Consider the following 14,514-nt stretch of genomic DNA (forward strand, 5'->3'; position numbering starts at 1 on the left):
CTTTCATTTCTGGCAGTCCAAGTCAAAAAGCCAGCGGATTAACGGCTGCACCACTCTCCCCTTTCGTTTCTGCAGGAGTATCGGTTGTGTTTCAGCAGGACAGAGGATCACGTTGCTCAGACCACTGGACGCCCGCGAATTGCTGCCATTATCGCTGTGAGTCCCCTCCCCTCGCCCGACCCGAGCAGAGGCTGACCCCACCCAGGCACCACTTGGGAGTCTGGGACACGTGCTCTTGTCTATGGCTGCCTTCACTCGCGGTGTTCTCCTGAAAGGACTCTGGGAGTTGGTGCCTTAAATATTTAGAAAAAATGAAGATTTTTTTTTCCTCCCCAAATCAAACAGCTGGGTCGCACACAGGTGTGCACTTTCGACCCATCATTACCAACGAGGCGTCTCCGATGCCAGGTCAGTGAGCACTTTCTGGGGCTCGAGTTGCAATCATTTTTATTATTGATATCTCTGTTCGTCTTCCTCTTTCACTTCTGCTAGTTTGGCCTGCGACCACTAACACAGCAGCTGTGTGGCCCTGATGCGATTCCATCTTCCCAGTCCATGGCGCGCTCTCCTACCGAGAGCTCAGTAAGGGTGGGGCGGGGGCCGGGCGCGGGGGTGGGACGGTGTGTGTTGTGGGAGAGAGGACTCTGGGCTCCACCACTCAGCACCTCTGGGACCCGACTGGACCGCTTGTGTTTTGGTTTCTTCTTAATTAAACTTTTTTTTTTTTTTTTTTTTTGAGACAGAGTCTCGCTTTGTTGCCCAGGCTAGAGTGAGTGCCGTGGCGTCCTAGCTCACAGCAACCTCAAACTCCTGGGCTCGAGTGATCCTTCTGCCTCAGCCTCCCGGGTAGCTGGGACTACAGGCATGTGCCACCATGCCCGGCTAATTTTTTTTTTATATATATATCAGTTGGCCAATTAATTTCTTTCTATTTATAGTAGAGACGGGGTCTCGCTCTTGCTCAGGCTGGTTTTGAACTCCTGACCTTGAGCAATCCGCCCGCCTCGGCCTCCCAAGAGCTAGGATTACAGGCGTGAGCCACAGCGCCCGGCCTTAATTAAACTTTTTGTTTATCGTCTTTTACAATGCATGAGCAGTAGAAAAAGAGTATGTGAAGCATACATTTAGATTGCAAACAGAATGATCGACAACTCGTAAGCCAGTAGCCTGCGACTACCTATTTGCTCCCTGCCCCTCCCAGAGATAACTACGACTCTAATTCAATTTCTTGTATATGCTGACTTACAAAACTCACTCCTGTATTTACACCTAACTATATATTATGAATTTTACTTGCCTTTGGGCTATATAAAATATGTTGCTTCATGTGGCTACTGTTTATTTACCTTCATTGCCACATAGTGTTCCACGGTGAGGGATGTTTGGGTTAGTTTCTCCTATGGATATATTCCAAGCAGTGGTATTGTTGGGTCACTAATTATGCTAATGTTCAACTTCAAATAATAATGCCAAATTGTTTTGCAAAGTATCTATATCAATTCATACTCCTACTAGCAATGTAAGAGTTTCTGTTTAACTGTATGCTATCCAACACCGGGTGTGGTCAGACTTCTTAATTTTCGCTGATAAAGTGTAAGATGATAGCTTATCAGTGATCTTAATTTTGTATTCTTTTGTGATTACTGATGATATCAAACCCCATTTTATAAATGTTTTGGCATTTGTGCTTCTTCTTTGACAGGCCTATTTATGTGTTTTGCTCATTTTTAATTGGATTTCTTTTTCTTATTGATTTGAAGGAGTTCTTTATATATTTTAGCTACTAATTCTTTGTTCTTTATATGTGTTTCAAACATTACATCCCAGTTTGTGGCTTTTCTTTCTATATTTTTTATGGTGGCTTTTGGTGAACATAAATGGCTGACTGTAATGACTTAAAACTTACTAATTTTTTATTTTATTTTGCATTTAATAGTTTTTGTGTCTTAAGAAATCTTTCCTTACACTAAGATCAAAAATATATTGTCTTAACACTTTCTTCTAAAAGTTTCTTTTTCCTCAGCAAGAAACTAGAGCAGAAAAAAAATTTTTTTTAATTAAAAAAAGAGAAAAAAATAAAAGTTTCTTTTGTTTTGTTTTGCTTTTCCCAATTAGGTCTTTTAATCCATTTAGAATTGATTTTTGTTTATGGTTTGAAGTAGGGATCTAATTTCATTTCCCCTTACATGGGTAGCTGTTTGTGTTGGTACCATTTGCTAATTGTGTGCCAGGAACAAGTAGCACACAGTACACAAATTGGCATGCCAGTAACATTGGCACACTGTTACATTAACTCGTGGTACAGAAGGTACCGTTCCAGCTCTCCTCACTGATCTGCAGGGCAGCCTCTGTACTATCCCAAAGCTCCAAATGTGTGATGGACTATTTCTACCCTCTCTGTTCTGATCCACTGGTCATTTTGTCTGTCTCTGCACCAATAACACACTATCTTATTTGCTCTTACTTTATGAATAAGCTTTCATATCAGAATAAATCTCTTATTCTCCAAGAGTACCTAATCTATTCTTGACCCTTTTTTCACCATATACATTTTAGAATTAGCATTTCTATTGCCACAAAAAAACCGCATTTGAAATTTTGATTGGAGGGACATGTTTATGATACTGAGTGTTCATATCTATGAACATGGGATATCTCTCCATTTACTTAGTTATTCTTCAACATATTTCAGTAGAGTTTAATAATTCTAGAACTCAATAAAGGTCAGTGCGTAAAGATTGTACCCATTTCTAATTAGAATAATTTCTGGATACCTTTTGGTTTTGATTATTATTATAAAAGCCATCTTTCTCATTTCTAATTGACTGAAAGTGTTTGCTGGTGTATAGAAATACAGTTTATATTTGTATACAGCCAAAACCTTGCTGAACTAATTAGTCTAATCATATTTTGTATGTATTTTATGTAAACAATTATTTAATTTTATTTTAATGTACAATAATTCAACTGGTTATTAGTTAATACATGTACTTTTAAATGTAAGCTATACATTGTCATTATTATTTTAAAATAATGGCTTCATTATTTTAATAAAAGTTTTACATGCTCATTATAAAAACTAAAGCAATACAGAGAAGTACAAACATGAAACCAAAAAATCACTCATTACCCAGGAACAAATAGAGTTGACATTTGGTGACCATCATGCCATATTTCCATGACTAGATAGAAAAATAGATGAATATATATGTATATATATGTATGTATATACATATATATCTGGAAAAGTTATTTTAATAAAAGTAGCATGATATTTTACATGGTTAAAAATATTAAATTTTAATTTTATTTGAGTTTAAAAGAAGGAAAAATCTGATGAAATAGCTGACATTAGATAAATTTCCTTATCATAAGAGATATTAGTCTGTAAAGATCCTATTTAGGTTAAGAAAAAGATTTTAAAAAGCATTAGGCAGTTGAGTCAGTAGGTTGTTTTTTCATCACATTTAATTTTTTGCAGTGTTTCTTTTTCGTCTTTCTTTCCTTTCTTTCTTTCTTTCTTTCTTTCTTTCTTTCTTTCTTTCTTTCTTTCTTTCTTTCTTTCTTTCTTTCTTTCTTTCTTTCTTTCTTTCTTTTTTTTTTTTTTTTTGGCAGAGTCTCACTCTGCTGCCCTGGCTAGAGTGCCATGGCATCAGCCTAGCTCACAGCAACCTCAAACTCCTGGGCTCAAGCGATCCTCCTGCCTCAGCCTCCCGAGTAGCTGGGACTACAGGCATGCGCCACCATGCCCGGCTAATTTTCTTTCTATTTTTAGTAGAGGCGGAGTCTCACTCTTGTTCAGGCTGGTCTCGAACTCCTGAGCTCAAGTGATCCTTCCGCCTCGGCCTCCCAGAGTGCTGGGATTACAGGGGTGAGCCACTGTGCCCGGCTTTGCAGTGTGTCTTAACTCCCCGTATAAAAGACGGGGTGAAGAGCTCTCTTACTTGACTCCCCTCCTTTCTCAATCTACCTGGTTTTGTTATCTATATCATTTTGCTTCGCTCTGTGTGCCAGCTTGGAATAGACAGAAGTGCGACAGGTTATTGGGGTGAAACTCCTGCGATGCAGACCCGGCAAACTCTGCCAGCCCGGTGAGGCTGACCCCCCACAGCTGGGTGCGGAAGCCACCAAGGTTCACGGGTTTCACTGTCAGCGGGGTGGAGACCGCCGTCCCATCCATCCGGCCCTCGCTGCGGGTGCCCGCGTTGCCACCCCCACCCTCTGCCGAGGTTCCCCTAACCAGCGTTCTTCACCCGGGCTCCTCTGTTGTTTGGCTGGGTTTCTTGTCCGACGTTTCCTTCCAGAGGGATTCATGGGTTCTAGATTCCTGGATTCTTTAACATTTGGGAACGTCTGCCTCTTGCCTTCTCGAAGGATCACTTGGCTAAGTAAGAAATCTTGCCGTGGTCTTCTCTCCTGGAATGATTCTGTGACGTCGGAGATGAACAGATCCCCCCCCCCCCCCGTAAGTTATTTGCTTTTTTCTGCTTGTATGCTCACAGGATCAATTCTTTAACCTTGACGCGTAAGAGCAACCAGGGTGCATCCCATAATCACTTTATAGCAAGCTTTCCTGGTATGCATGTGCGCTTTCAATTGACGCATCCACTTTTGCCTTCATTTCTGGAAAAATTTCTTCTATCATATCTTGGAATAATGTCTTCTATTCCATTTATTGGGTTGTCTGTTCCGGACAGCTGTTTTCCTTCTCTTTGAACGACTGCTATCCACACCCGTTGTCTTTACTTACTCTCACCTCTTTGTCTTCCCTTCTGCGCATTCAGTGCTGGCCTCAGCACTCAGATCATGGACTCCCTGCCATTCATTTGATCTTCAACAGGATCTAATCTCTTCTTGATTGTAATTTACTTATTAGACTTATAAGTTGGCTGTAAGTTTGTTTCCTTAGCTGGGCATAATTTTTTTTATTTTGCAGTCTCACCTTTTGATGTTTGTATAATCACATCGTTCATATATATACATATATAGGATAATACACATACACACATGTATGCACATAGTATATATACACACACATACACGTACACACATGTATATATACACATACTATGTGTGTACATGTATGTATGTGTATATTTGCGTGTGTGCATATCTCTATCTACCTATGTTTTTTTGTCGGTATGCAGCAGTCATGCGGGATCTGTTTCTGTGTTTTACATTGTATTTTCCTCCAGACTTTATTCTTCAACTGCTTCTTGCATTTTCTCCCTCCCTCTTCATTCTCTCTTCCTCCTTTCCTTCCCCTCCGCCCTTTGGTGGTGCACCTGTGTTTGTTGCCTTGCCATTTTTCATTCTCCTTGTCGCCTACGGCCGAGGCAGGTGGTCCAGGCTCTCTGTTTGCGTGATGCATTCTGTGGTGCATTTTCCCATCTTGCCGGGGGTCAGTTTGTGCTTCTCTGAGCTGCAATTTGAAGACCACGTGTTGCTCACAATCAGATTTCCTATTGTCTGAGTCTGTGGGGAGCGAGGGGTAGCAGAGGTGGCCCCCCCGAGGCTGAGTTCTGTCTGCCGTGTCCCCGGACCGTGCGGTCCCCTGGGCCCCTCCATCCCGCTGCTGAGGGCGTGCTGTCCCTCCCATGGGCATCGGATTGTTATTCTAACTCAGCGCAGCGCCCTGGCGGAGCTGCCAGATAAAATACAGGATGCCCTGTTACATTTGAATTTCAGATAAACGATGAATAATTTTTCAGTGTAAGTATGTCCCAAATGGGACATTTTGGCACACTTTAATGTGCTAGATCTGGCAACCTCATGCCCTGGGAAATGGCAAACCCTATTGCTTCTGCTGAGCTCCCGCTGTGAAGTGCGGGACCTTCCGCTCTGGAGGGTTTTAACTTCAGTTTTGCCCGCGGCCACGCGCTCCTCCCCGGCAGGCCCCGCGGTGCAGGAGTTCCGTGGGAACTGCCCGCGTTAATTCCTTCCCTCGGCACAGCTCCCCGGGGTTGAGGGCGAGGCTAGGAATCACGCGTCCTCGTGCCAAACCAGAGTCCCCCGCCTTTCCCTTGGCTGCCCTCTTTCGTGTTTATGGCGCGAGGTGGTTATTGCTGGGGAGTTTGCGCTTATGAATGTTTCCCCACTTGGTTGGGCGCTGGAGGAGGAGGGCGAGTCTGTGATTCTCCCGTGTGCTGCGGTCTTCGTCTGGAAGTGCGCTTCCTGAATTATTCATTCATTCACCGAACACTCACTGAGTGCCCACTGTGCAGTGCCTGCCATGCAGGGAGAAGAGATGAGCCAGTGATTATCACCCCTGCGACCCGACTGTCACAGACGCCGGTGAAGAATGCTACATTTTGCAGCACGCGGCAGCAGCAGGCAGAGGCACCGGCTGGCCGTGGGGGCCCTGGGGTGGGGGGTTGGGGGTGGCAGGAGATAGATGGGGCTGTCAGCAGAGGGCAGGCCGTGGAGGGGCCTGCGTGCCACCTGAAGGGGCCGGCCTGCAGCCGGCACAGAGCCGCGCAGTCCTGGACAGCCTGGGACCGAGGGAACGGAAGCCTCCTGCCGCCGCCTCCCCCAGAGAGCAGGCGCAGAACTGCCTGGACCGCTGGCGCGCACCGCTGTCCGAGAGACAGCGACCCTGCTGAGCGGCCGACCCGCACTGGCCATTCTGTAGCTGAGTTCCTGACCCCTGGGCACAGGAGAAGCCAGTTCCCCTCCACATGGCACGGGAGGTCACGTGTTTCCAGAACATCTTGTCAGCTCGTCTGGACCACGTTGTCTCTGGCTTTTCTGTGACTCAGTGGGCGCAGTGGCTGGTCCGTACAGAGAGCCACACTTTCGCCCTTTTTGGTTCTGGGCAACTCCCACACCATCCACAATTTATAATTTTAGCCAGTTGGAGAGACGCTTTCGGAATCCTCTTTTTGTATAGGCCTATGATGGCAGGATTGTCTCCAAAAGTGTGCTCCAAGAAGAGAGCTTATGCTACTCAACCCCTCCTCTGGGCGAGATGGTCCCGGAGAAGTCACTTGGGCATTTATCAGAACCGGTCACCTGTGAGTCCAAGCGGACGGTGCTGGATGGAGAGGTGCCAGTTTGGAGCCTGCCTGTGCACCGGGCGGACGGCAGTGATGAGGCCCTTCCCTCCAGGTGCTGCGCGGGGCTGTCGGGACACAGAGCTGGCTAAGGCTCTGGTCCTCACCCCCCGGAGTTCACAGTCTCTGCGAGGACGGCGCTAGACATGTGCGAACCCGTCACGGGACTCTGCGAGACGGTGCCTGATACAGCACGTCCTGCTGTGCACGTGGCACACTGGGCCCGGGCCACCAGCTAGGACACGGTTCCTTCCTTCCAGAATCCCAGGTTCCTCATACAGATGCGTACGGAGGACTTTGGGACCGACCGTGGCCGACTGCTCTCCTGAGTTCGGAGGCGGGAGGGGTGGCCGGCGCCCTGCTCACGGCCACGCAGGCTGAGCTGTCGGGAAGTTGGGCTCCGGGCACCAGTGGTCGCCACCCAGAACCATCTTCCTGCACGGAGGCTCTGGAAATGGCCGCGGGCGGCTGCCCAGAGACAGGGAGTGCATGGTGAGACCCAGATTATGATGTCAGGAAGCCTGTTCCCCCACCGACCACACAGGTGACTCCGTGATTGTCACGTCGTCCTCTGCGCTCGTTTCTTCAGTTGCAAATTAGAATGAATGCGTCTTCATGAGACTGCTGTGGGAGTTAAAGGAGACAGAGGAAGAGGAACCTCTCTACGACCATGAAAGCAACAGACAAATGGCAGCTGTCATCACTGGCATCCGAGGAGCCGCAGTACAGGTGAGGTGTGTGAGATCACGGCGCAGTATTTCCAGACTCCACCTGCAAACGGTTCCCCGGACTCCAGCTGGCACGTCCAGGGAAAGATTTCCGATGCCCTCAATCAGCTCAGCTCTTGCAAACAAGCCCGGAAACGCAGTGCGCGTCCCGTCCCGCCTGCAGCCCAGGGGCCCAGCGGAGGGGGTGGTGCCGCTTGCCACCTTCGTTCAGGATCAGAGGAGCATCTGACCCCTGCCAGGGGCCACGGCAGTGTGGGGTGGGAGAGCCTGACACCTGTCCACGTTTCCGTAGAGCAGGGGCTCGCCCACATTCTCTGCGAGGGCCAGATGGCGAACATCTTGGGCCCTGTGGGTCGCTGTCGCAGCCGTCAACTCAGCTCTGCCAATGCGGTGTGAGTGCAGCCGCAGGCGACGTGCAAAGGAACGGGCATGGCTGTGTGCCAGCAAAACTTTACTTACAGAACCAGGTGGTGGGGTGGACTTGGCCTTCAGACTGTAGTTTCCTGACTTCTGATGCAGAAGGGTTTGGGGAAAGTTGGACTGACGTTTACTTTTTGAAGGAGTTTGATTTTTGAGATTCTGGTCATCAAGCTAAGTTGCCAGTACAGCGCAACAACTTGGTGACTTGGAACGGAGTCTTCTTTGATGATCGCGCCTTCCAGGAGAGCTGCCCAAGGAGGACAGCTGCGTTAGATGTGTCTCAGGCAGCCAGGCCTTGCTCACACGCTGAAGGAGGCCCTCGCGGTGCCAGGAAGCAGGACTTTCTTCCCTTTCCCTCCTCGGCGCCGTGTCCAGGCACTGCAGTGGCTTGACAGCCAGTGGTTTCTGGACGTGAGACAAAACCGAGCTCCTGCAGGGGAATTTCTGAGTCTACTTTTCCCCTAGGTTTGACAGGGCAGAGAAAAGCCAGCAAACATTTGCCAGGGACACGGCGGGGCTGGTTGAAATTGTTGGCTGATCCACACTCTCATTCTAGCACAGATGGCCGAGCCCCAGGAAGCCTGGATGTTGCCTCCTTGTTAGCCTGAATTCAGAGACTCCCCTGTGCCGTCTGCTCTGTCCCTGTTCTTGCTGTGCACGGGCTTCACCGACCAAGGCGGACGTTTGCTACGTCGTTTCTCTGGGCCGGGCGCTGTGTGGGGCGCTTGGCGATCGGCTCGAATCTCGGCAGGAGGCTCGTCGAGGCAGCGGCACTGGCCCCACTTGCGCTGGGGAAGCGGGGCCTCCAGCGGGCAAGGCGGCCCTCTCTATCGGGCAGCGGCCGCAACGGCGGGGCCGGGGGTGAGGCCTAGGTCTGCTCAGCTACAAAATCCACGCCTTCCGCAAAGCCAGGCCCAACCGGGGCCTCAGGACCCCCGGTACCAATGCACGGTGAGCCCGGTCGGCCTGGTCTCCGCCGGGAAGACCCCGGCCCTGAGCGCTTCCTCCTTTCTGGCCCGGGTCCCTCTCACACTCCGCCGGGGCCGTGCGGGGTGAGTGTCCCAGCTTGCTGGTCCAGTTGGAAGGTGGCCAGCTCCCTCGTAAGTGGCCCGCGTGGATGTGGACATGGGACACGGTGCACCAGCCCGAGGAGCTTTGCTCATCAGGGGAGGGGCACCTGCTTCACGTCCCCATGGTGCCTCCCCGCCCGCGCCCCCTCCATTCCTTCTCGGCACACCGAGAGCCACCCACGCCCGCTCCTACACGGTGCCTCTGCCCCACGATGGCACCTGCTTGCTCCTTCCCAGCCAGACTGTGAGCACGCCGTGGCCAGGATCCTGGCCTTCCATTCCTGCGTGTCCCCAGCGCCCAGCATGGGGGCCCACACATGGTAGGCTGTCGGCAAGTGTCTGGGGAGTGGACAGGCACGTGCCTGAGCTGACACGAGCTCTCACGTGACATGATTTGATGTCCTTGTTATGCCAGCGAGGAAGTGGGCAGAGTGTGTGCGGTCCTCCCCTTTTGCACAAGACGAGTGGGATACAGATCCGCGGGGGCGCCTCGGACGCAGCCCTGACTCCAGGCCGGGCTGTCACGCTCTGAGGATGCTTCGCGTGGCCTCTGGCACTGGAGCCTGTTGGTGAGCAAGGGCAGTTCCTGTCACTGGGGCCTGCCTCCTCCCGGACTCCGTCCTCCTCCTGGCTGCCTGGGGCTGGGTGTGAGTGCGGGTATTTCTGTCTGACAGGTAAGGACACTGGGATCCCCAAAATCGAAGGAACGTGCCCAAGGCCACACAGATCCAAGTGTCGGGACTGGACCTCGGGCCCAGCCACGCCAAGGTCTGCCCGGGCCAGCCAGGCTGCCGCCACCCCCCTTGCAGCTGGTCCCACTGTCCTGCTTGTTTAGCCAATTCTGAATGTGCTTTCAGAAGGCTCGCTGGACACGTTTCATCAACTGAGATTATTATTTTTTTTCATTCTGGGTTGTTATTGTGTATCAGAAAAAAATGAAAAGAATTTAATTCATCACTAAGTACTGGGTAGGAAGAATGTCAAAAGAAACCACAGCCAAGGAACAGCAAGAAGCTCAAGGGTGAAGCTGATGGAGCCCACCGGGCCGAGACACTGGGAAAGTCTTGCCGGTGGTGGCTCTGCCCTAGGGGAGTCCACGAGGGTCTGTGTGTGGACTTTCCTGGCTGAGTTCTCTGGCATGCTTGGCCCCTTGGCAAGTGTTCAAGGCAATGCTTGTTGTAAGGAAAATTAGATGTGCCCAGCTCTGAGGTTAGGGGTACAATGGTCCACATGTTTGCATACCCCCAACATTCATGTTGAAACTTATCCTGGATGCGACAGTATTAAGAGGTGAGGCCTTCAGCAGGGGCTTAGGTCCTGAGGGCTGCCCTCGGGAGTGGGATTCGTGTCTTACAGAAGGGCTTGAGAAGGCCCGATCGTCCCTTCTGCCCCTCACACCACGAGAGGGCGCTGCGGCCAGGCGCCATCTTGGAGGCAGAGAGCTGCCCTCGGCAGACGCCGAATCTGCCGGTGCCTGTACCTTGGACTTCCCAGTCTCGAGAACTGTGAGAGATAAACTGCCATCAGGTCGGGTTGTGTGAACTCCAGGCCCTGTCGGGAGCTGTGATCCTGTGCCCTGCCCATTTGCACGTCATTCGTTGTTTGACAGAGGGGTACAGGGGAGGGAAACTTGATACCAACAGCGTGTCCTCCAGGCAGCTGCCCGAGTCCTCCTCCTCTGGCCCGGCCCAGCTCCTGGGGCACCACCTCCTGCACCCCCCGCACCACTCCCCTCCCCGCTGGGCCGGCCGGTTTTGCACCTGCCTCCCTCACCTGGGAGCTCTCTGCAGGTGGGATGCCTAAGCCGCCAGGTGGTGGTCAGCGCAGAACACTGTGACATTTTTTATATATGAGTGTAGTCCACCCTTTCTCTTCTTAAAGATTTCTTTCTTCTTCTTCTTTTTTTTTTTGTGGTAAGATGTATACAGCATAAAATTTGCCACTTTAGCTGTTTTTAAGTGTGCAGTTCAGTGGTATTGAGTATGTGTCACCACTGTCTGTCTCCAGAACATTCTCGTCTTGCCAAACCGACAGGTTCCCCCTTAAACACTGACTCCCCGCTCTTCCCTGCCCCAGCCTCTGGCACCCGTCCAGCTGCCGTCCCTGCGAACTTGAGTCACATGTGGTGCTCGGATGGGGGGACCGTGCAGCATGTGTCCTTTCGTCCACACCCTCCTGAGTGATGGCAGTCCCTGCCACGGGAGGCGAGGACAGCAGCCACGTGCCCCGTGCCACAGAGTGCCCAGGTCCCAGTGCTGGGGTGCACCTGGGTAAGCCCATGCACCCTCGTGGCCCTGCTGTCTTGGCGTGCGGGGACACTGCCACCTAAGGGGGGTGAGGCTCTGGGGGACGTCCCTGCCTTACAGAAGGGACACGGTGGCCGCTGGCTGCCTGTGGGGGCCGGCGGGGGGTCTGTCCTGCTGCTCCCCAGTAACTGAAGGACCTCTGCGCCCCACGGGAGGACAGTCTCCGGGTGGGAAGGGTGCAGTGCCGCCGTCTGGAAGCCTGGGCCCTCCTTCCCCTAGGCTTCCGACTCCAGGAACGCAGACAGGGCTCCTCGAGGCTCCCGCGGCCCGGGCCTGTTTTGCAGGAAGTCTCCTTGTTTATCCCACTTGTACGTTTCTCCTGGCAGAGACTATCCCCAGCACCGGCCAGAGTCATTCTGGGACAGCTGACCTCTGGGCCTCCGGAGATGGCTTAGGAGCCTGGGCGCAGCCTCCTGCTCGGAGCAGCGATATTCCTGGCCGCACATGAAAGGGAAGATTATAACAGCCCATTTTCTCCAGGCAGCTTATCCCGATTAAGTGGAATCAGGCAGAAATCTCCACCCGCAAGTCCTTTCTTCTCATCCTGCCCCACCGGCCGCCTCGCCCTGATGAGGTCTGACAACACGGGGGTGGGACGGGTGGGGGGATGGGGGTTGGGCTCGGGGTCCACCGGGCCTGGGCGCGAACCCCGAGCCGGGCCGAATCCCAGGGCCTGCCGAGGGAGGAAGCGGCTGGAGCGCAGGGGCGGCGGCTGGCCCAGGGTGGCACCGGTGGCCAGCGATGACGGAGCTCGGGGGAAACCAGATCGGCCGGGAGCACCTCCGCCGTCCTCCCTGCCATTCGTCATGCGTGGGCCTGCGGGGCGGGCCCTGCCTGTACACGGTGTTCCCTGAGACCTCGGAGTGAGGTTGTGCAACCCTGTGCCTGTGTGTGGCGTGTGGGGCTCGGAGTGTGTGGGCCTCCCAGGGGGTCAGGCCAGGTTAAGCCTGGGCCGAGCGGCGGCCAGCGCCAGCCCCCTCACCCTCCGCGAGCCAGCGCGGGAAGCCAAGGCCCCTGATTTATGGAGGGCGGAGCCGGGCTGTCCCTTCCCACCGCGCGGGGCTGCGCTGGCTGGGCCGAGCCCACACCTATTCTGAGCGTTCTTAATATTTTCACAGGGACTCTGGGGCAGGTGATTTATGGCCGCCTCTCGCCTTCCAACGCCTGTCTGGGGCCGGGGCAGAGGCATCTGGAAAGGCCAGGAGAAAACACAGACAAGCGAGAAAGCCCCGAGCCGGCCGCCGCGGCCACTCGCTGGAGGCAGAGGGTCAGGCCCGGACCCGGGGCCAGGCTGGGAGCTCTCCGTGACTTTCCAAAACATCGTATTATTAGAAACGAACTTGGGAACACCCAGGCCTGGGGAGCCAGGCTGTGTGGCTGACTCTGAGGCCCAAGCAGTCAGAGGGCAAAAGCCATCCGGGCCGCACTGGCAGCCCCTCCGGCCTTTCCATTTCAGAGCAGTAATTCACCGGTAAGATGGAAACTGCTTTGAGATAACTAGAGAAACGCTGGCCTTTAATGCATATAAACAAAGTAATTGCAAAGGAAAGGCGCCCGTTGGCCCCAGAGCCGGCCGAGGCAGAAAGCCCAGCCCGAACGGCGGAGACCCGGGAGCTCTGTGTGGGTGAGCGGGGCCCTCACCTGTCCCCTCCGCGGCCGGCCTCTGTGCTGGGTCCCGTTGCTGCCCCATGCTGGCAGCGCGCTCGCCCTGGCAGGGCTCTCAGACCACGGGTTCTGTGCCTTGGCCCCCGGCAGGGCTGGCCCGGCCACGCGTGGGAGCAGGGAGGGGCCCTCGGGAGTGAAGGATGGTGGGACAAAGAGGGAGGCCAGGGTGGGGGTCGTGGGTGGGAGGAGCCTCGTGTGTGCAGCTCGGTGTGCCAGGTGGACAGGGAGTCTGGGGCAGCCCTGAAATGGGGGGCGTGGAGGGGACGGGAGACACGTGCCAGGTTGTGGGGGCTCCTGAGCTCACACCGAAGACTCCAGGCCTTGCCCCTAGGGCGGTGCAGCCAGGGCTTGTTTTTGTTAACTGACAAATAATTATGGTATATCATATATCTGCGAGGTACAATGTGATGTTTTGATATGTTTACACTGCGGAATGTTTATATCTCAAGCTAATTAACAAATCCATCACCTTACATACTTATCATTTATTTTTTGTGACGAAAACATTTAAAATCTACTTTTTTGCAATTTTGAAATAGACAATGTGTTGTTATTGATTGCAGTCGCTGTTCTGTGCAATGAGTCACTAACGCTTATTCTGGTCTCACTGAAACGTGGCACCCTTGGGCCATCCTGTCCCCTTGCCCGGCTACCCGCTCCCCGGTCTCTGGTCACCCCCTTTCGACTCTCCGCTCCTAAGAGTTAGGCTTTCTGTAGATTCCACATTTTAAGTGATACTTCTCAAAAGGAGACATACAAATGGTGAACAGACCTACAAAAAAAAAATGCTCATCCGTGCAATCGTCGGGGAAATGCAAGGGGAGCTGAGCAAGGCTTTGAGGCAGACTGTGGGGACGTCGGCACGGGGCAGGCTGGGGACTGGGGGCTGGACGCCCTGTGGTCTTCCCAGCGCGGAACACGGTGTGGCTGAACTTGAGCGACGAAAGTGATGGAAAGGAGGAGGTGGGTGGGGACTGGGGGAGACAGAGGGAGCGGGCTCAGAGCCCCCCTCCCTGCGCATGTGCGGGGTGGGGTGGGGACGGGGAGCCGCGAGGTGGGAGGACAGCGTCACCGAGGCAGCCGGCCTGATGACCAGGCGGATGGTGGTGTCCTTCCCAGGTGGCGGCTGCAGGAGGTGGTGAACGTTCTAGATTCGCACGTGATACCTCAGTGGCCCGGAGAGCAGCCCCAGGGACGATCTGGCGGACAGTGCAACGCGCACCGCAGGAAGAAGGGCTGGGACTGAAGGGACGGAGGCCCAGGGGTGCTTCAC

General features: G+C 53.0%; 1 protein-coding gene across 1 annotated transcript in view; it reads left to right on the forward strand.

The window, feature by feature from the left end:
- The window catches only part of LOC105861111 (uncharacterized), a 109,489-nt gene that overhangs the window by 76,505 nt on the left and 18,470 nt on the right, over positions 1 to 14,514 (forward strand). Inside the window, exon 4 of the mRNA XM_076004606.1 lies at positions 76 to 156. Within this exon, the coding sequence (XP_075860721.1) occupies positions 76 to 156 (81 nt within the window). The remainder of the gene's footprint in view (positions 1 to 75; positions 157 to 14,514) is intronic.

Source organism: Microcebus murinus, chromosome 6 (genome assembly GCF_040939455.1).
Source record: "Microcebus murinus isolate Inina chromosome 6, M.murinus_Inina_mat1.0, whole genome shotgun sequence".
Lineage (NCBI taxonomy): Eukaryota > Metazoa > Chordata > Mammalia > Primates > Cheirogaleidae > Microcebus > Microcebus murinus.